The sequence below is a fragment of the Chaetura pelagica genome, unplaced genomic scaffold, assembly GCF_000747805.2.
Source record: "Chaetura pelagica isolate M959 unplaced genomic scaffold, ChaPel_1.0 scaffold17, whole genome shotgun sequence".
Lineage (NCBI taxonomy): Eukaryota > Metazoa > Chordata > Aves > Apodiformes > Apodidae > Chaetura > Chaetura pelagica.
The window spans coordinates 5,340,858-5,363,924 of NW_009970726.1; the positions used below are offsets into that span (position 1 = coordinate 5,340,858).

At 38.7% G+C, this 23,067-nt stretch overlaps 1 protein-coding gene across 1 annotated transcript in view; it reads left to right on the forward strand.

Annotated features, from left to right (window-relative positions):
• The first annotated feature begins 851 nt into the window (after nucleotides 1–851).
• The window catches only part of ZEB1 (zinc finger E-box binding homeobox 1), a 121,719-nt gene continuing 99,503 nt past the window's right edge, over nucleotides 852–23,067 (forward strand). Inside the window, exon 1 of the mRNA XM_010007037.1 lies at nucleotides 852–864. Coding sequence (XP_010005339.1) covers nucleotides 852–864 — 13 coding nt within the window. The remainder of the gene's footprint in view (nucleotides 865–23,067) is intronic.

Consider the following 23,067-nt stretch of genomic DNA (forward strand, 5'->3'; position numbering starts at 1 on the left):
GGTCCCGGTGGGGAAGGGAGGGCTGCTCCCGGGCGGCGGGGGCGGGCGGCGAAGTTTCTTCCCTTCCCTCTGGCTTCGGAGGTACCTGTTTGTATAATAATGGGTGGTAACGGTTTGGCCGGGGGCCCCCGCTCCGCTCTCCGTGCGTGTGTGACCAACTGCTGCAGTCTATATAAGGAATTACATTTACATTTCAGACTTGAGGGCTGCTGTGGGGTTGGCTCGGTGGGTTTTGTTTGGGTGGGTTTTTTTTCCCTTTTGGTACGTGTGTTACTTTAAGATGCATTTGGAAGGTACACGGCGGGGGCAATAAACGCTAGTAACACTCACTCTGTACTTATTTTCTGGAAAATGGAGAAGTAGTTTGCTTCTTGTAGCGACTCTTCGCAATAGGATGTAAAGCGAGAGATTTTGTAACCTTCCTTGGCAATTTTAGGTTTTGTGTGGCGTTTCCTGTGCAGGGTCACAGATAGGAAGGCTTTTTGCCTGCGATCCGAGATGTTTTCGTACGCAGTGAACGGTCTTTGAAATAGATCAGAGTCACGATCATTCTCCTCTCTAATCCTCACTGTTTCGGCCATAACGTGGTGATAAATAATGGCCTTTCCAGGGGCTAACGAGTTGATTTGATTGCTTTGAACTTCGGAGGGTTTTCTTATCTTTGCTCTTGGCGTTTTCTAGCAAGTATTTTTGTTTGCATGCTCATGTTATTAATTCCTTGTCCTAGTGTAAATATTTATATTTAGCTCATGATTTGGCTGTGCTGAAGGTAAGTTTGGAAAGTGCTTTTCTCTTTACCTTATTAAAAATGCTGATGATCAGAGAAAGGGGCTTTTCTTGTTGCTGACGACATGTGTGTGACATGTGAGTCTGAACCACCCAGTGTCTGTGCAGGAGCTGTAAACATGTTTACCTGAACAGGAAAGAAAATGGATTTTTCTCTTAAAGATCCAGTGATATGAATATCGTACTCCTAGAGCATATCAACAGATGACTCGAGAGAGAAATTGTCTGAAAACCTAGCTTTTGAAATCAACGGGGGAAAGAGATTCTTGATTGCTGCAGCAAATGGCAACTTGTGCAGGTAGAAAAAAGATGGTGTTTAGTTTTCTCCTGCATGCATGTCAGCCCCCTCCTGTCTGCTGCTTTCGTTCTCAAGGGAGGGATTTATTTACCATGCTTGCTGTCAGTGTTTTTCCTTTGTGCTTAATATTAGAAAACCAGATTTGAGGCTGTTAGCACAAAACGTTTTGTCTGCAGCACGTATCACTTGCAGAAAACAAAAGGTGTATAAGATGGTATCATTCCAGGTATGTTTCATCTTCATCACTTTCGGACCTCGTTGCTGCACCCCTTTTATTACAAAAAGCCTCCGAGTTTCTATCAAGTAGTTCTGCAAGATAGAATCATAGTATGTTTTGGTTTAGGCTGGTTTTGGTTCCTTTTTTTTGAGGAATTAAAAATCAACTTAAGTCATGGTGCTTTGATGCATTAGGATCAGTAGATAATAGAATCTGGATAATAGAGATTTCTCAGCAGTGGGTTTATGTTTACTTGCAGGTGTTTACTAAAGAAAATGGCTAGAAAAATGTTAACCCTTTAACCTTTAAAATAGGAAGGTATGAGACTTCTTTTTCCTCTGAATATCTAAATGCACTTTGCTTGTATAGATGAATATCTTCTGTTAAAGAGATATCAGTGTGCAGGAGGTGCTTCAGCAACTGTCTTGTTCATAGTATACACTAAACCAATTTTATGCTGTTCCAGTTACCTTTTTCCCCTCACTTTGCCGCAGAATGTGAGATTAGTAGAGAGAGATTGCACTTGACATCCAGTATACTAGTTAATAATAATGGGCTATGGCAATTGAGTTGTCGTACTGTAGGCTTTCCTTCTGTTTATCTGTTGATAAACTTAATACAGCTATTCTTGTACTGTAAACTTTTGCTTCTTTTTTGCCCCCTCTATGTGTTCAGGAACTAGAACTTAAGGCTGCCATCCTGATGCATTAGCTGTAGCTGGAAAGGCAGTCTTAGGTTCTTAACTCTAGAGCTGGATCCTTTTCTACCTTGTTTATTGGCCCCTACAGGAGATCAGCGAAAGAGCAGATTGGTTCTGCCATTAAAGCGTCCACTTACAAGGAAATCTGGTGCTTCATACCTGAAGAAAGCTATCCGGTGTCATCCTCCTTACTTCTGGCCAGAACGTGAAAAAGTCCACTACAGTAAAAGAGTTAGCAAAGTGTTGGGACAGTAGCACCGTTCTGATGAAACAGAAACATAATGCTGGTTGGGAATCATTCTTCCTGTCTGCCTTTTCCCTTTCTCCTCCTCTTTTCACAGGGGAATGGGGAGGAGAAAAGAGTGATGTGATTTTTGCCAGTCGTTTGCACTGTCACACTATGCAAATCCTGTGTGAACTTTAAATAGATTCAGTGTCAGCAAAGGTTTTCTTATTCTGAGTTAGCTTGCAGGATCAGGATTAGTTGCTTTCTTAGCATTTCTTATATATATTATAGGATTGTCCTAAGTCTTACTAAACAGCAAAACTAAAAGTAACACGTCTTGTTCTTCAGCAATGCTGTGAGACAAGTAAAACAAGCAAAACTTTTACAACTTCCCTTACTAGAGATTTTAAAAGATACCAACCTTTTATATTGATGTTCTGAAAATAATGTGTGCCTTCATGTCTTCAGATGCATTTTTAATGGTAAAAGGAATGTATGAAAATAAGTAAATTCTGCATGCTGTTAGGGTATATGTGAGGAGAAGGTATGAACCTTTTTTTCTTACCCCTTAATAACAGTGGTTTCACTGCTAAAAGGTTATGTATGTTAACTTGTTAGAGTGCTATTTCAGTTGCTTTACAGTAGGATTTCCTCTTGTTTTATTTTTATTAGATAATAATTTCATATAAAGTTTTGTTACAAATCTAAGGACTGTAAGAAGATCATAAATGCCTTTGAATAAGGCAAAGGCATGATCTGTTTCTCTCAGCTCCAAAGTGTTAACTACTGGCAGGATGTCAGGTGTTAGTGATGCTTGGGATACAACTTGTCATGCCTTTCTTCTCTTACCCCTTCCCTTTCTTTTTCACTAGATGTCATATTTTCACTCTAGCATTAATTTAGATTTGCAGTTTGGGAATTGAGGAATGTAGCTTGATTTAAAATTCCAGGCACGGTGAACAGGTCTACATGGACAACTGAATTAACTGTTTGAGTCCAGGGAAATCTCTCCAAGTAATACTTCTGTTTTAATGTTAGCTACTGAATATAATAGGTATACACTTTAAAATGTCCTTATCTGTTTATTTTTCTCCTAGTAATCAGTGCTTGTTATTTCACCAGTTGTGAAGCAGGGTGTTTTAAGGTACTTAGCTACCTGAGGTAGAGGGTTTTTAAGGTGATTAGTTGCCTGAGAAGAGTTTTGCTTGCTTGTAGGACTCTAGTAAAACATGCTGTTGAAACAGTTGTATGAAAAGTAGCAAGCAGATGAAACTTTCCCTTTGACATAGGCTTCCCTATCACAGAAGTCATTCAAATGACATTTTTTTAGTTGAAAGTCTGGTGATTTGACTTCTGTGAACTCAGCCTGAATTTTTTGTGGAATGTTTTCTGTTATATCAGCTATCCCTCCCTGTTGAGTCTTTCTCTCGACTTTGGGCTTTATTCTGGATCCTGTTAATAGCAGCATTACTGACTTCAGCTGGGCCCTTGCTCTCTGCGGGCAGACTCCTCTGCTGCTCAGGGGAAGGGTGCTACAGCCTCCTCTACCTTCTTCCCCACTGGGATTCAGGTGGTGGTATTAACCTGTCATTTCTTCCAATAGAAGTTTTACGGTGGGGAAGAGAGGCTGGAGTAAACTAGTAAAAATATCAGAGCAATGCCTTTCTTCATGTGGAAACATATGTTTTAACAGGGTTTAAAATGCCAGTGAGGGGTGGCAGGCATTTTTAATGTGCTTGGGACTCTATTACTATGTTAAAGAAATAAATCCAGCTTCTGTAAAGCTTGGGTTGTGGGGTTTTTGCTGGTTTGTTTTTTAACTGATTTTTGAGCAGCTGCTCTCTGCTGCAGAGAAACTGCTGGAACGACAATGTCTAGCCAAATGGTTCTTAAGGATCCCTACTTCTAAATTCAGCCTGTATTATTTACCAAAAATATAGGCTTACTGCTTTCAACTCACTAGTTGGTGGTAGTAATTTCAAAAGCTAACTAATTGATATTGCAAGCTGATTAGAATACGGTGTGCTTTGTTGACTGTAAATCCAATATTTAACAGTACGTACTGCATCTCTAGAGATCATAAAGATTCTACTCATGATAAGTTTTACGCAAATGTACAAAGCAAGAGCTTGAAACACTGAACTCATTCTGGTTTTAGTAAGCTTTCATTCCAATTTTCAAAGCACAGTTCCAGATTATCTTTCAAGTACTTAGTGTTCCTGAAGTTCTGGTTATACTTACCTACATCTTTCAAAAGGGCTTACCAGGTTAAGATCTTCTCTGGTATGAGCAAGTAAGAAGGACATGGCTTGCATCTGTGGTCTCAGAAATTTTGATGCTTCATTCTGGCGGCTATAATAGGCCTGTTATTTTTGAGAACTAAATTCTCAAGTGACTTGTCCAAGGTCACATGGGAAGTCCATAGCAAGAATGAGTCTCAATCCATTTTTAATCCTTAGGACTACCCTTGCATTTGGCTTTATGGAAAGCCTTAAAGAGAAAGAACAGATTTATCATTGAGCAGTTACTATTCCCTTTAGCTGATGTATTTAAACCCTTTCATATTTATTGTATTGGAATACTTGTACTTTCAGCAAGTATCAATATGAAAAACTCAATTGTCTTGTGCAATTTTTAGATAGTCTTAAGATAGTATTTTTACTGGTGATATTTCCTGTCTGCATAGTCAATGTTGATATAATGATGTGCTGGAGAAGTAGAATTTCGCTTTCTGGTGTTTTTTGTATTCCCAAACCTTATGTTCATTGATGTGTAGGCAAATGAAAGCAAAAAGCAACAGGAGGGAATTGGCTTAAGACCTACACTGTTAACATGAACATTTTTACTCTGTTTTGGGGTGTTTAGAAGACTGTTTTCATAGAGGTTAAAATCTGGATAGAGATTGTTAATTGGGTATTGGTTTTGTTGGGCCGGTAATGACTAAAGAAGAGTCTCGGGAGGGAGCATGGAATAAGGAAGAGAGAGTAGTCTGCAGCTCACTGAAGGCTTGATACCTTATTTCCGATGCATCTTTGTGGCTTTGAATGAATCTGGGCCCTGGTTGGCTGCACGAGAAGATTGCAGTGGAAAATAGCTTTGACTTCAGTAGACAGATGATGTTTTGAAAGACTGGAGTTATTGGGGGACTCTGTGAGAGTATTGTTTGTGTAGTTTTCTGTGATTTTTTTTTTTTTTTTTCTTCTCCTGCTTCCATCTTACGTTAGGAAGTTTTTGAAGCCTCTCACTGAGCCATTGCCTCTGATTGACTTTATCAGAATAGTTCTTGAGCTAATTAGCAAGTGCATAGGAACTTCTCACAGTCTTGCTTTGCTTTTCTGTCTTAATTCCTAGTGTTTTATTTTTAAGTAATTGAAAAGAGTAACAGAAGTTTGATATTTTTAAAAACTGTTCACAGTTGCAGCTTTTTAACCTTTGCTTGTCCTCCTCTTATAAAGAAGAATTAGGGTTCTTTTCAGTTTTCCTTTTGTGTTGAGCATCAGTTTGTTTATTTAATAATCTGATTGTACCTTTCTGGCATAGGTAAGTAAATTCCTGTGTGACCGTCAAGGAAAGCAGGAAGCCCAGTCAAGAAGAGGAGACTTGATGGATAAAATAGTGGCTACAGTTAGGTGCTGCATAGCGTTTTAAATATTTCAGTACTCCTGAGAAAAATGCTGCCTTCATCTCAACAGTATGTAAGCACCTTTCAGGCAGTAAAAATATATGTACTGGATCTTCTCCTCCTGTATCTGGGCCTATACATCTGATTCCTTACGTGAGCACCTGACAGCTCATGTTCACGTGTTAGGAGGATAGGTGGGGGTAGAGCAGAAAGAAGAAACTTGCTAAGTTTGTGTCTTTACATGTGGAGCGGTCAGGCGGTAATTCAAATGTTTCAGTTGGTTAGTGCTGAAATATTAACCAGGGTTCTTTAGACTTGTACATTTCTTCCCAAAGGACTGCCAAATAGGGAAGAAAGGAGGCATTCTAGTTTGCCTTGCTCTGTGCTTGTTTCTGGTGCCATTACTGTGGTATAGTTGTATCTTTTAACATGCTTTTTCAGAGCAACAGAAGTTAACTAAAAATATGCTATTTAATCTCTGAGAAATCAGTACTATTTGAAAGCAGCCTGTTTCAGTTCTTTCCTCAGCTGTCATTCCCAGCTGTCACCATCTCCTTGATGTGAGGACTTTACCCCTCTTGTTACAAAGCAGTTTGATTAAAAACTGCTGTCACCCAAAGGTTAAAACCTGAAAACTGGCATCCTTTGTTGCTTCCTTTACAAATACTTGCTTTCTATTTGGTAGCATTTCCCTCTCTTCTTCCTTCAGTCTGTTCCATCTGTCTTATTTTTGGAGAACTACGAAGAGTAAATGAACATGTCTAATGATGAATATATTCTTCCGGATGTGTTAGGGGGCTCAATTATGACTGAGGAGAGAGAGTAAAAGAGATAAATTTTATCCTGTGCTGAGATGACATTCCATCCTATCCAATTAGGATCTGTAAGTACAAGTAGCAGTCCTTCTTGAGTGAAAGGACATGTAAAATTACTTCTTTAAATGCTAAGAACCCTACGATACTGGAGTGTATCAGAGGGCAAAGAACATTAGAGGAGCTGGCAAGAGTGCCAGAGATAAAAGGATTACAAAACTGGCCTTTCACCATGATCCTGAGAGTGACATTCATGGATGACCCTGAAATAAAGGGGTTAAAGGAATCTGATGTGGAGGAGAGTATTTTTACCTATGAACTGGTATGCCTATCCTTGTTAGTATCAAATGCTATTTGGGCCAGTGATGCTAAGGAGCACCTTCAGTTATGATGATATGAAATGTTTTCGTTATTTCAGCAAACATTGCCTTTCAAATTCTGTTTGACAGACACTGAGGGCAGTTTTCTGTTCTGTTTTGTAGAGACATCTGTCCACAGAGTGTATATGGGAGAAAGCAAAATGAAATTACAAAACATCACAAATGTGACATGATAGAAGAAAGGCCTGAGGAAATAATCTGAAAAAGTGCAAATTAAAGAACAGAAAAATCAGACCTTAATTATAGGCATTATGTTGTTTTTTGCCAGACAGGTAGATTTGACCTAAAGAAGCAAGCTGAGTTTTTCTGTTTTCCTAACTAACACCTTCCCCCTCCCTCAATCTAACATAACATTTTTCTTAATGCCTTAAAGCATAAAGAAGATGAGTTGTTCTATACACTTGTTTTTAAACAGTCTTTCTCAATGCCTTGAAGAATTTCTGCCTTGTGTCCTTTCAGGTAGGTATCAAATTTTCCTTCTTCCCACCTTCAAGACCATTTTTAGTTGTTTTTTTTTCATTCTCTTAAGTTCCTATATCCTATCTACTCTTAAGTCATGTGAAGTTCTAGACTGGAAAAGGAGGATTCAGAATATGTAATCTGTTTAGGCTTCCATCCTGGCTTGTTTTTATGTAGCCTTTCATTTTTGTCCTAGTGTTCTTGATACAGCTATTTCTTAAATTCAAGTGAAACAGAGCTAGTCACATACTAATGGATTAATTCTTAGATTATTGCTCACAGGAAGGACATAGGTACAGTTAGCTCTGCAAAGAGCATGAGGTGGTGAATAAGACTTTGAAGCAATTTTGGAGCTGTAATGACTGGCTTCCTTCCCTGCTGCTGTCCCTTCCCCTTCCTTGCAAAGTATTTTCATTTGAAAAACTAAGGTGTGGTCATTGGGCATATCGGTTCTCAACTTCCAGTAATTTTTTGCTCACTGCTGAACTACACCATAATTACATATGCAAATGTATTTTTTCCCCTCTCTTACCTTGTACATGTGGGAGGGAAAGATAAGGTTGTAGAGTACTTCCAGGGATGGTGCTGCTGTTGAGGTGCTGCAAACTGCCACAGGAGAAGTACTCTTCCTGCAGGACAAGACTGGGGGGGGGGGGGGTTTCAGAATTTCTGTGACTCAAAGGCAGTAAGAAGACACTCTTCTTCCCAACTTTAAACTTTAGATAGAAGTAGATGATGGTTGGATGACTTGTTACAATAACCTGTTTTGACACATTTTAGCTACTGAGTGCTGGGAGTAAATTTGCATTCACAATCTCTTCCTGCAGGAAAAGACTGGGGGGGGGGGTGTTTCAGAATTTCTGTGACTCAAAGGCAGTAAGAAGACACTCTTCTTCCCAACTTTAAACTTTAGATAGAAGTAGATGATGGTTGGATGACTTGTTACAATAACCTGTTTTGACACATTTTAGCTACTGAGTGCTGGGAGTAAATTTGCATTCACAATGGGAATTTGTTTTGTAGACATGTATAGTTATTATATCTAGTAATTTAATAACCTGTCTTGAATGCTCCCTATGGTAACACAAGGTAAAATTTTGTCATTCACAACAGTGTTGTAATGATAAAAATCACAGAGACTAGTTCTACAGAAGACTATTCTGACAGTTTCTGCTCTTTGTGGTAAGGCTTACCTTGTACTTTTCCCAGATTTTAAATTGGCATATTCCTGTATTCCTGAAATTCTAAATACGTCTAACAACAAATAGTGGAAGTAAGACAGAATTGGTTCTATATTGCAGTCAAAATGCTGGGAGAGTCTTTCTGCAGAAAAGTGGAATAATAACCAAAAATGAGAAGCAAAATTGAATTGGCAGTTGTAGCATAGGAAAAGGGAAATAGTTCCAGTGACACATAATGCAGTATAACATGCCATGGTTCTCTGTGTTTCACCACGTGATTAATCATGCCTTCAGGGATCAGCCTGCCTAGTTAATGTGGTAGTTACATGATAGAGAGGGACTTCTTGAAAGGATGGGCCAGGTTTGTACCTCAGCATGTTACTGACTAAAACCGGTGGCAGACTTTTTGTTTCTGTGAGCTAAGCTAGCTCACAGAAGAGGGACAATTTTAGCATTCCAGCTGCAAAGGATACAAATAGAGTTTGCTGAATAAAAATTGTGACAACGCAGTAGCAGAGTTTTATAATCGTAATAGAAAATTCTTACAAGGTATTTGATGCAAACTGTTGCCTTTAGATCTGATACTTAAATATTTTTGCAAGTACTGCATTTGACTCTATTTTCCTTCAGAAATAGCATAAGTAAGGTAGTTAAGAACTCCAAGAAATAGAGGAATTTTCGTTTATTTTGACATGAAGTGGCAAGCCTCTCCATTTAATTACCCCAACCTCTTTTAAAAATAAATTTTGAAGTTCCTCATTATGCAGTATAATATGCAAATAATTTCGCTGCATTTCTTTTTGCATATGTATGGTGTCAATAGTTTGGGATACTGGAAAGAATATACACTTTTTTTTTTTTTTTAATGTAGTTATTTTCTGAGCAGGTAAGAAAACAGAAGTGCTGAAATTGAAAGCTTGCCAAATGCTTGTTCTAGTAGTTTACAGTTACTTATATTTAGCCCTTATTTCATCTGTCTAACTTTTGCAAATATTTTTAAAGCATTTTGAAGGTCTTGTATGGCAAATCCTCAGAATAGAAAGACATTTGTGACTTTTCAGGTTCCAAGATGCTCACTTACTGAGTAAAGCCTTCCGGGTTTGTATCTTAATAAGCATCCTACATAAGCTTTTTTTTTTTTTTTTTAAATATGTCTCCCCAGCTTATCTACCTTTAAAGGACACATGTTTTCAACCACAGAAGCATTATGTAGGACTGCAATCAAATGTGTGTCTGATTGGTTCTTGGGTCTACTGTCAAAACACTGTGTAGCTGAAGTGTGTGTGTGCACACGCAACCATGTGTGCTGTTTTCCTGCCTCTTCCTTTTGTCTGTCAAGCTTCTGGTTGATCACAGATTAGCCATCTGAATGTGGGCAGCAAGGAGTAATGGGCTGCACAAATGCCTGAGGCTTCTTGCCTACAATAAAATGACTCCATTAGAAAGCAAAAATGACAAGCCTGCCAGGGAGGGTATCTGTGTTGGGTAGATGGAGAGAGTAGCTTTTGGTTTATGATCATGTTAATGCGTGTAAAATAAACTTCTTTTTTTAAAACCGTCAGAAGTATTCCTAGGTGCTTTACAGAGTAGTGCTGAAGATCCTTCCAGCAGGAAAATACCAATGAGCTAAATGGATGATGGACTACTTGCTGTTCCTGATTGCTATATATGTGTGAGGGAAGGAAGGGAGTAATAGCATGATGCTTCAGTTTCATTTTCACTGTGCAGGTGTGTTGTTTTTTTTTTCGTGTGGGGTTTTTTTTTGTGTGTTTGGTTTCTTTTTTCCCAGTGCTTTGATTAGTTAAAGGATTACATAATCTGCCTTGCAGAAGTATATTTGATTTATTAAGTCTTTTGGAAGATATGCTAATACAGATTTGAAGGAAATTCAGCCAGAAACATGGCTGACAGAGGGAATCCAGATGTTGGAGGAAAATATAAAATATAAAGATGTAGTGAGCTGAATTAAGCAGAGGCACAAGTCTGTGTAGAAGCACAGTAGCATAAAAAATAACTAGGATTCCTCTCAAGGTTTTTGACAGCTATACTTACCCACTGTAAGAGTCTGATGTTTAAAAAAACCCAGACCAACCCTCTCACCTCTCTATGGTTTACTGTGTTTATAAGTAGTGGCTGCTCTTATCCTCCTAACTTCCAATTACAGCTTTCAAAAAGGTTTTTTGCTTGTTTGTTGTTTGGGATTATTTTGTGTGTGGGGTTTTTTTTGTGGTGGTTTGTTGTTTTGTGTTTTGTTTTGGTTTTGTTTTTTTTTTAATGGCATGCAAATTCTAAAAGTTTTTCTTCCCCTCTCAAAACAAAAGGTGCCCACCTTTATTTATGCTAAATAGAGGATCTTCCTGGGTTGCATCTGCTCAGCAAATGAAGACAGGTTCTGGTAAACATGAGCTTCTAAACCAAGAAGCAAGTCAGCATAAAAGCAACTTAGTATATAGAATATGGGTGAATTGTTAAAGCATGCAAAACTTATCCTAAAGTGTTTAATTTTAAAGAAACATCTGGACTAATTTGTTTTAGTCTATCACTCTTACTGAAGTCTGTTCAATATTTCACTGTGGATACAACCTAAGGAGACTCTGAAAATCTATGATTTAGCAGCAAAATGTATAAATTATAACTTGTAATAAATAAAATGGTAATACTGTTTGAGTAACCTTTTGTTATTTTTCTCCTTCTGTCAGCTGCTGCTAGGTCTCACTGTGGCTGTTCTGGATGTAAATTCTATCTGTTATATGAACCATGTCCCTTGAAGGTCTCCTTTTTAACTGTACTTTACACACAAACTCTGAAATTGATTTTCCTTAAGGGATAACCCTTCCTCAGCATGTGTACTTCATTGGGGATGAAGTAGGGAGAGAAAGAAGTTCCCTCCCTCAACTCAAAAGTAAGCAACTGAGACTTGTTTTGAGACAGGTTATACCACAGAGCTCCACAAATGCTTCTCCCTTGCCAGCAGTATTAATTCACTTTATATGCGTTTTTATTTTGCAGTTCAGAATTGTTTCTGTGATCATACAAGATTTTAATTGTGCTGAAGACTGTAACTGCTTATGAAGGAATCTGGTGATAAAAGTAAAGCTTAGTTTACTGTCTCAAACAGTGGGTAGCCTGTAGATGGTGACGACTAAAACATATTTCAGGCTAGTTTATTAAGAGAAGATCTGTGAGGTTTTTTCTCCTCATTCTTTGCCCCAAGTGGGCTGTGGTTTACAGTAGGAAGCCACTACTTTCTGTAGTCACAGTTGGAAAAGGGAGATAGTCACTGGTAGGTAATGTGAAGACTTCTGAGTAAAAATAAGAAAGTAAACTATTTTATGGGGGAAGAAGGTAGCTACATATTTTACAAATCTTTCAACATCTGTGATTCAGTCGGTGTGACTGAATGCAGTATGCTGCACATTAATGCAGCTTAGGGAAGTTGCATGTATGAATATGCATTTAAAAATCTAGAATTATTCTTATCTTTTACATGACTTTTACAATTGTACATCATGCAGAGAAAGGTATTGCTGCCTTGGACTGACCTGATCTGACACAGCTACAGTGTTGTGCCATGGCTGGTTTTCAGGACAGATTTGGGAAGCGGCAGAATACCAGAGAGTGGTAAAACAGTTGAAAGCTCAACCTCAATGAATCCAAAGGAAATGTGGGAAATACAGTTGTTTGTGGTTTTTTTTGTCTTAAAGGTACTAGAGAAAAATTAGGTTTTTTGCATAGTTTTAGTTGGTGTTTTCTGTGATACTGAGGCTACAACAGTGGAGTAGCTGGTTCTAATACTGTGTATGAGGAAAGTCTGCAGGTATGAAAGGTTCTGTGCTAAATTACTCATAAAAAGTCTTGTGATGAAGTATACCATGGCAGGGGGAGGAGGGGAGGAACTTACTGTTCTTGCTTCCTGAAGTTATGTGATTGCTCTTAAACAGTGGTAAGTGATATGGTATGTCAGTCTGACCAAGCTTTAGACCTTTTGCAAATGTCTATTTCAGACAAATTCACTGCAACAAGAAATTTTTGAGAGCTTTAAATGTATCTTGTACCTGCTAGTTTGAAAATAAACATTCAGTTAACTAGTGTGGTTGAGGTTCTTTCAATTTTAGTAGTTTTGGGTTGATAGTTAAGATTGCTTTGTCAATTCTTGCTGGCAAGGACTAGTATAGCAGAGTTGGAATCCTGAGTTTAGGACATAATTATGGTCACCAGCCACAAGAACTGTGGAGTGCCTGAGGTGGTGAGGCAGAAATCTCAAACCTGTAAATCCATATTTTCAGGTTTAAAAGGTAACCTAGTATAAAAGGTAACCTGAATATTTATCACTAGATTTAACTCAAAGTACAATGTATTTTAAAACTTCTTGTTGACAAATTGTGTTTTCCTGATTGTAGTTAGGAGGAGAAAGCAAGATCTTAATGTCTCCTGTGTAAAGTATCTGATATATAAACTATGAAATTACAGAAGCCCTTGTACACAAAATTAGGTGCTTGGAGGATACGGGCCTGGAAGATGCCTTCTGTATCCCCCCCCTAATTTTGCTTTCCTGAATACTGAAGCTAACCCTTTCACAGCTTTCACAACTGCTGTTGTGTTCCAGTTAAGCCCAGAACCATGTAGTTACCTCAGTTTTATATGTCTGCTGGTTTTCATAGGTAGAATAAATCCTGGTGACTCCAGTTTAGTGGTATCTCTTTTCTGTGAAAAGAAAGAGTCCCTTAGATGTGCTTCAGAGACAGATGTTAAGAAGTCTCATGTTTTTTCCTTATCCTAAAATTGAGTAGGTTTTTTTAGGAGTTAAAGGCATCAGTACAGTGTTTATCCTGGATGAGGTAGTGAACTTGAACTCTGTCATGCTATCTCATCTAGTAGTCCCAGGACTTCAAGATTTTAAGATATGCAGATCTACAGTGTATTTTCATGTCCCTTCTTCCCCCTCCTCCTCTTCTAAGCAAGGCTATTTTAGAGATGGGGAAAAAAGCACTACTTAAAAAAAGCCAAATCAATGTTTTTTGAGCTTATATAAGACTTATTATTATCTCTGCTGTAATAAGTGGTTTAGGTTTCTTGGGGCAGTTAATGCAATTCTGCAAAACCTATGTGATTATTGCTGAGTACTTCAGTGGACAGTGATAGTCAGGAACTCTTTAATTTGGGTAACTTGCAAAGACTGCAATGTAATCCTCAGCAGGTCAGCCTGTAGTGTATGAGAACAAGCAGTGTCAAGCTCTGTTTTGAAGGAGGCATGTGTTTGATCAGAGTTTTTGAGATTCATTCTCATATACTTGCCCTTAGATTTCCTTTTCTTTTGTAAGGGTGTTCTGGAGAACCACACAGCCAAAAGTGTGCTGATTACTGCCCTGCAGGCTATTCATGATATCTAATCAATACCTGTGATGGTTTGTTGTGTTGGGGTTTTTTTTGTTGTTGTATTATTCTTCAATTGAATCTTACTGCTCTGTACCTGACAGATTTCTAAACTATATGGTAGCTGTCACAGCCATATATACAAAACTCAGAATGTTCTAAAACTAGTATGCAACTGCATCAACATGTCAAATCTGTTTGCTTATACAGCATGATACAATAGGAGGGATTTCCGTACTATCCTAAACATGACCTGCCAGTCATTAGGAAAGCAATGTGCTTTGTTCCCACTGGGGGACAGAAGGGGTCTGGAGAGATGCGAGGCCTGTCTGGCCCTGTGATGTCTGTGTTGTCATCCCTGTCGTATCATGTGAGGGAAAACAAGGGATTTTTTTTGTCATTTCTCCTGTTCTAAACCTGTTAGAACTGTGTCCTTACTTTTTATGTTTTTCTCTATTTCTGCAAGTGGGGAACTTATGGAAAGCCTGTTACATGTGGGTTTCCATTTAGGTATGAGGGCTCCGGAAGAAAACAGCCAGTCTTTGAGATGATGTGAATCTCCTATTGAAATTGAATTCTTAGTTATTAATGGGCAAAGGGTGCAGATGAAGAAGTCATCATCAGAAGGTTTGAGAGGGCATATTTCCTTAGCCAAAAAGAACATTTTATGTTTCCTTAAGAGGCTTTTTTTCCCCACTTGTCAAAAGGATAAATATTGTCTTCTGCCCAAAGGTTATTTTAATTGATACCAAAGTGTAAGAGTCGAGAGCATGTAATGCAACTAATTCTGGTTGCCTAACGGAGCATGTCCCACTAAACTCAGGCCATCTTACTAGTTTCTGAGAAGCAAGTCAGTTGTGGGTCCTGTGTCTGATGTTACCACATTGTATGCCTTTGGTGGAAACCTCAAGGAACAGAGGGTACTTTTTGGCAGAAGCACTGAAAGTGCCTTGTCATAGGAGCTGTAAATGCCTCACCATTTAACTTTGGGGAAGTCTGGGTTGCTAACGAACTGAAAGAAACATGTCTTTTCAGCTATGGCAAACTAGCATCCTCATGTGAAGCCACCTCCCGTAAAAAAGAGAGTTTGAGATTTTCTTCAATGAAGAAGTGTACTGATGTCTAGTGGTGGCAATGTGCTGTATTGTACATAATACATAGAGGCATATAGTGGTTCCTTGGAAAACATTGCATCTGAAATGCCAATTTTTAGTGAGTAGGCCTCTTCATCTGCAGTAAAAACAAACAACTTGTTTGCTGAACTGTGACCTGTTTTGGAGTGACAGTCTTGCAGCTTGCTGAATCGACAGCTGGGTTTACCACTGTGCTGCCTGTAGCTGTGACGGAGCTTCACAAAGGCTTTGGAAGAATACATTTGTTTTCCTGTGCTGTTGTTATTTCTCAGCAGGTTTTCAGTTGTTGCTCCCCCACTTTTCATAGTCCTGAAGCTGCCCAGCCTGCCACTGTTTCAAGTTATTTTCTAATGCACCTTCTTTAAACATTCTTAATGAAGCTTGGAAGGCTCTAATAATATTTGAGAAACTTGAGAAAATCAGTGAAAAGTTATTTAATAAAGGTCTTTGAGCTCTGGTTAAGCTAAGTGTTTTAAATGTGTCTTTTTCTCCTTGAATCAACTGATAAACCTGTAGTTAGGGTTTTTTTTAAAGGGGAAAGGCATATAAATGATTTGTTCAGACCTTCTTTCTAATAATAACTCAATATTCTTCAGGTGAGTAATGTGAGTTGACATCAGGAATCTGGCTGAAGAGTAAAATTATTCATCTTTTCTATATGAGACTGTGCCAGTTGTGAGGATTAAATATTTGTCCGGAAATTGTTATCTCTGAGCTAAATTTTGATAAATCTGCTATGAAATGTTCTTGGCTGGCACAAACTATATGCTAGTGTCTGTGGCAATGGGAATTTAAACTAGTTCATTTTAAATCCTAGCAAGCAGCAGCTGAAACACTGCCGAATGACCTTTGACATAGGGACCCATGAGTGCCCCAAGTATGATTTCACTTTCACCACGTTCTTTGTGAATCTGAATGCTTGTCAAATCAGATGTGTGTTTAGACCTTTTCACTGAATGTGCTTGGAGGGAAAGAACAAAGCCTGGGGTCAACTTGGCATAATCCCTGCATTTGTCTTTATTCTATTATAGTGGCTTTTGGGGGATGGAGTAACTATTCTCTACGAGGTGAAAGTGCAAGTAGAGTGTAGGTAGGCTATCTGTCTTTTCTTCCAGGCTTTCCCAACAACCTAACTGGTCTCCCATGATGTACTTGCATTAATGTACGGCTGACTAGGTAGTTTGCTGGTTGATCTGTGCCATCTCCTGTTTGTTCTACCCATCGCTAATTTGTAGTTGCTGCACCTGTCTTGATCTGAACACACAACGTATAGCTTGTCTTGGGTAGGACACACAGAAAGGAGACTGTGTTACATAGTGCTTTGTTCTCTGCAGTGGAGATGGGAGAGGAAATAATGTGTACATCTACTTTTGCTTCAGTGCAAGTAGTATTTTTATTTTAAGAGATTAACAGCTTTATATACTCTATGGTACATATATATTTTTTTGCTTTTGCAGGCTATTAGTCATACTCAAGAAGTGACTAAGTTTTATTACCCCTTTAGACTGGGAAAGCCTTTGTCTTAAGGGAAGAACCGTAGTGTTCTACTAAATTATTGTTATAGACCTTTTGCAGTATTTTTAGATTTTACTCCTGTGGTAGATTCACTTCACAATACAGGATTGTTTCTGTGTGGAGCTTGAGTGGTCTGAATCTGTAAACGAGCTATTGTGTGGTAAAGTACAAGTGGGTGGAGGAACTAGATGACAAAAGGCCTAGTTACCTTTACAGTTTGTTCGCTGTACCTCATACACTTTGTTTCTGAAGAAAAGCGCTATTCAAAGACTTTGCTATAAGGAGGCAGTCTTTCACACAGGCTTGTGGGAAATTTCTCTCTGACTTGTAGGTTTTCAGCTTGTGTAGATTTACCCTGTGTCTCTTCTAAGGCTTTGCTCAAAACAGTTTAATGCTTCTCTCTGAGTTCCCTGCACCTCGCAGGGTGAGCGACACTTCAGCCAGTATTTTTCGTCTTACATGTGCAGTTGTTTGGAGTTTTTCTGTTTACTTTAAAATCCAACTTTGCTAAGTTTATTTTTAAATAAAGGGGAAGGGGATTATGTTGGTTTTTAAGAGCTTCCAAACTAGAAAATAACTCAGCCTCCTTACCTTCAGAGATTAAAAGCCACATTAAGCAACAAGGAGATTTCATTTATTTTTTTTAACTATACCTAATAAGAGTAATTCTGAAAGCATGAGTGTGCTTTTGTATTTTTTAAACTAAAGTTTGAAACTTGGTGTTCTCTGTGTTAAATCTCTAGTTCCTTTCAGCTTCCGTGCATTTCACTGTTTACTTTCTCTTTTCATAGCTTAGTGGATAAGTGCTTAAAAGCCTGTTCATTCTACTTGAAAACAAATATACTTCAATCAGCACCCAATTTTCAGATCTAAAACACTTTCACACAAAGACTTGCTGATGGGCTGGTTGGGTTTTGGGTTTGCTTTTTTGTTTGGGTTTTTTTTAAAGGACAATGAAGTTATTTCTGTCTACCTTGGAAGAGAGGAGAATGAGTGGTCTGGAGAGAGCAAGGCTCTGCTGCTCTTTCCTGACCTAGGCAAGCTGGGATGGCTGAAGAGGAGCATCTGCTCTGCTCCTCTGCTGGACATGAACACCCAGAGTGGGCTCCTGCATCCATTTCAGGAGCAACTGAAGGAGCCCTCAGCCTCACAGGTCACAGCCTGCCACATGAGCTGGAACTAACAGGCTCCAGCCCAACAGTGTAATCTTAAAATGAAGTAGCAGCAGCCTGGCCCTATGCTTATGATAGCTGTCTGTGCTGTGGAGGGCGTAGCCACTAGCAGGAGGGCAGAAGAGGCAGTTGCAGTTAGGAAGCAGATTGATAGGGTGTCAGCAATGTCTTTCATTCTTTGTTAGCTGCATCCTATCAAGTTTTGTGTGTGTTGGAGACATTTTTATCCACCAGTCTTGCTTACTTCTATCAATAACTGCTGTACAAGAGTACCTCTGGGGAACCTACTGTAATCATAATATATTGCTATTTTAAATAAGTTTAGTGCCTTTGTTCAACACTGCCAAGATAATTTTGCTCAGAATCTCAGGCTGAGCAGCATGGTATGTTTTTTTGTGGGGGATTGTCCCCTGTCCTGTCCCATCGCCCCACCCTCCAAGTATTCACCCACCCCATTTCCACTGCAACCCACTATATTCAACTTCTTCAGATGTTGCACTTAAATCCCCAAGTGTCACAAATCTGCATCCAGAAGTGTGTGTATCCACCCGTAGTGTCTTTGTTGCATACTTAGTTTAATTGTATAACATTAGTGACAGCAAAAACTTGCATCTTAAAACTTCATTACTCTCATGGTCTGTCTGGTTGTATCTAGAATATCCACCTACAAATATATGCCACAATGTATAGCAAAACTCTGATTAATTCCACCATAGTTGAGTGAAACAGATACATGTTTTTCAGAGCTGTTTTATGAGCTTTGATCTGCTAATCTTGGGTAAATAATACCAGAAAATCCTTTGCTTTTATTAATCAGAACCAAAAGGCAACAGTCAAATTATCACTTTTGCAATATCAATTTTTTTAATTGATAGACCAAATCTCCCTTTCTTAGAATGCCACTTGCACTGTCATATAATGGCAGCTTTTCTTCTCTTATTTCTGCCTCCCTCCTCTTCTGTCAGGCTACGAAACTACATACTGGTTAAGAGTTCTTTATGTTCTCTTTTTCAAGACTGTTTCATCTTGAGATGTTTCCAGTAACTAGTGCTTCTATGTCTAGTCCTTTGGCTGCCCAATCTGCTGTGTTCTCTTGTTTTGGTTTTGGTGTTTGGTTTTTTTTTAATTTCTAGTGATGTGAAGGTGGGATTTGGAGAAGCAGCTTTACTAGCTGTGGATTGAAAAGGCTGAACTAGAGGGACACTGCTTAAAGTAACAAACCTGCTGTTTCAAATCTTATAGCAAAGTAGTAGATCCTTAGTTACTCTTACAGTCTTCCAAGATCAAAATAACTGTTCTACTGCCAGCTTCAGGTGGGAAGACCTGCAAGAGGCAAAGCAAGGGAGTAAATCAGTGGCAGAGCATGAAACAGCCAGTCCAACCTGCTATTTAGCAGCATTTCTTTTAAGTGTTATGTATTTTATGGAGGTAGCAGTGGTCTTGTTTTTTGCAACTTATACAATGCTAAAAATACATCAATGAAACAGCAAAACAATCTATCTGTGCACTGCTGCTCTAATTTCACAGTTGATCACAAATACTATTTTAAAGAGGCAGCTATATACTTCAGTAATACCAGCAGTTGACAGTTCAGGAATGTCAACTTTATATGTCTCCTTTTTTTTTTTTTAAATTTTATTTATTTTTTCTGTCCTGACCACAAGTACCTGGGAGAATAAATCAACTCTAATGTGCCTTAAAGGCTGTCTGATTTGGGGTAGTTTACACCATGAAGGCACAGGCAGAAATGCATTCAAAGCCACAGTTCCTGGCAGAATAGCTGAGCAGAAGCCTGCCGTGTGGGGGTCCTTCAGCTCATCTGACCCTCCAACTTGCCCCACTGCAGAATTTTCTTGCTAGTATGAAAAGCCTGCCTTCCAGGGCTTGGAGCCTGCTGGTATAAAGGTTTTCTTCAAACTGTATTGAAATCAGCTCAAAAGAAAACATATTAACGGCCTCATCTTAAAATGTGGAAGAAGTTATTTGGCCCCAGGTTTCTTCCTGTCAGGGGACAGTGGAGTTGAGCCCTCTAGCATGTCTGGCTATTGACAGCCCCATTGTTTTTGTTCTTACTTTGAGCTTAAGCTAAATATTCTCATTTGGTTATGCTGTAGAATACTTCATTCCAAAACTGCCTCACCTCATAGTTTAAAACTGACTTTGATCCTATTTAAGTAGCAAGTACTAAAGATTTCAAATAAACTAACAGCTCTGCACTACTAGTATTGTGGAATAATTTTCTGGGATTTTTATTTGTTGGCTGTTTTGGGTTTTTTTCTTGGAGCCATCCCAACTCACTATCTTAGAGGGAATACAGGGCAATCAAAATAATTATTAATTTATATGCTCAAAATAACAGGTTGCTACTGGGAAAGACTTGACAAAGTATATGAGATGAAGGAAATAAAATTCCATAAAACAAAGGTTTAGTCAAACTATTAATGCTGATGGTCATGATGAAATCTGTGTAAAAGTGTGGAAATGACAGGTTTTGTGAGACTTCAAGAAGATAGAATAATACAGAATCAATGTCACATTATTTACAGCAATATTTCATTCAATTCTACCTATAACTGCTTCTTGAATCTATGCTCTTACATCCTGGTTCTTACATGAAAATAATTCCTGGTCAAGCTGGTAGGCAACCTGAAGAAGAAAGAGTTAATGAATTGTAGAGAGGGGTGACAGTCATCCTCTGCCCTGGAGAATCATGGTCACCAAGAAAGCTGGGTGCAGATAGACACCTCAGTAGGCCAACTGTTGGCATCTCAAGGGTCAAGAACTGCAGCTGTGATATGGAGGGACTGATAGAAGGATGTTACCTTACATAACTCCCAAACATGTAGTCCCAGTGTTGTTCGGTGGCCAAGCAATGGATATGGTCCTTGGCTCTGTCAACAAGTGGATTTATGGGAAGTGTAGTATGCAGAAATTATCCTCTGTATTTGTTTTATCTCACAGTTTGAACAGATTAAGAACAAGTGGTCAATTTACAGCAATTTGAGAAAGTAGTACTTTCTTGTTGTGTTGTTGTGTCTGAGCATGCCTTACCTGATTTTCCTGGTTTCTGTGGAGTAGGGGATTTACTCTATTATTTTTTTAAGATTTTTTTTTTTTCCCACTCAACCTTTATTTAGTTTCCTGGTTTGTAAGTCCAGCACCACTATAATACCTGGATATTAAAAAGAGAAATCCTTGTCAGATCTTCCCTGTCACACAGTTAATGAATGAGGGATATTAACACCAGTTTTGTGTTGGAAATCATTCAGATGTTTTGCTGTTTTTGAAGACAACTTTTGTAGGGCAGAATTTCTCCCCCATTATGTATATCTAGACACCACTTGCTTTTCACGCAGACTGAAACTTGTACAGAACGTAGTTCAGGAATTCAACTTGTGTTCTATTAGTAGGCTTTCTTATACTGACCTGCATTTTCTCAGGAGAGTCCTTGTTCAGAAAAGGATTTTTTGAAAGGACTGTTCTCTCAGCAGTTGCTTATGGCATGTGTATGTTTGGCATATCAGCATGGCCATGTACTTTGGCTGTATAAACTGTAGTGTTGGCTCACAGACTAGAGCACCTAAATTTAGATGCCAGGCTGTGAGCTCATTGCCTGCACTCTCATTATAGTCTGCAGAGACATACTCCATGGACCTGAAGAACTGTTCACTGACAGGACATAGGCATCCACTTTAGGATGAGCAGAATGATTCTTTAGATACCATTAGTTGTAGTAGGAACTTAGGTAGTTGATGTATAGATTCCTAAATCTAGGTTTTCTTATCTGTGAGCTGTATCTCACCCTAATGCTGTTTTTATCTCTAACAGCTGAAAAAGTGCTTGCTGTTAATTTTGCTATTAAAGCTCCCCTGTGAGTTCTTTCCTGTTTCACTTTCTTTTGAAAATGAGAATCATGGCAGAAATTCCTATGTGCTGAAAGCTACATCTTGAAGATGATACTTCTCAGTGCTTTCTCTAAAAGTCTGGTCTTTCAGTTCTCTGGGACTCATAAACTGGTATCTCAGTTCAGGTGGGAAGCAGGCATCCTGCATTCCTCATTGCCCTACCTTCAGAGCATCTTGGTGTTGAGCTGTAACTGGACCCATCTGACTTGAATTTTCTGTTATCTCATACAGGGAAATGAATGAGCTTCTTGCAATCAGTATGCTATCTTGAAGTCTTGTTAGGAAAAAGTAGTGAAGTTCTGTTTTCTGATATTCAGTTGCATGTTCTATGAGAGTTTGTCACAGGTAGCTCTAACTTAAAAATGCTAATTTCTGTTGTTTACTTAAATAGGGCTTTTGTACTGAATAGATTGGTGGTCATGAGTGAAACCAATGTGTGGGGCCTTGGAGTGGGAAGTTTTGACAATGGGAAGAGCTTCTTTGAAGTGTGAAATGTCACTATGAAGAACTAAGGGGTTTTTTGGTGTTTTTTGGGTTTGTTTTTTTTCAATAGCAGTCGATTTTTCAGTGCAATGGCCTTGAGTTCAATGTGGTTAGAGCACTTACCAGTTTCAGATCTAGGAAGAGTCAGTTGTGTAACTGAGAGACTTAGACACCAAAGTGTCCTTTCTTACTCTGTTGTTCTTTATTCTTATATTAAGACTTCATTTTTAAATGTTTCATAGCCAGAGAGTATCTCTCTGCATCTGCAGATAGCTTGGATTTTGCTGTGTCCTCAATATTGAGAGTTCTCACTAACCACAGAATGCATTCTCTACTTGATTGGTGAGGTGACTGGAGGGGGGCACACAGACAAGAACCTGAAGAATGATGCTTAAACAAAGAGAGGGCTTTAGTTAAGTCTTCTGCATTATGCAAAGCTCTGGCTGAAATTCCTCTGTCTTTTAATGTCCATAAGGTACAGTGGGTTTTTTTACAGTCTTATTTTACTGTATTTATGAAGAGGCTTCTGTTTGAACAGGAGCAGGTTTGTGCTATTGCATTACATTAGTGGACTGGTGAAACACACAGAAGGTATCCAGTAGGAATTCAGCTTGTAACAGTCTCTTGTAAGACCTCAGATTCTGAGTTCAAGTAATGGAATTGTTTGAACTGTCCCTTTAGGTATAGATTTTTCAGGAGGAGATTTAGAGGATGCTGTAAGTCCCTTCTCTCTCAAACTTCATGCTTGTTTTGCTTAGTCTCTTGTTCAGCAGATACAAGTTTGTACAGCCTGACAAGTATCTTT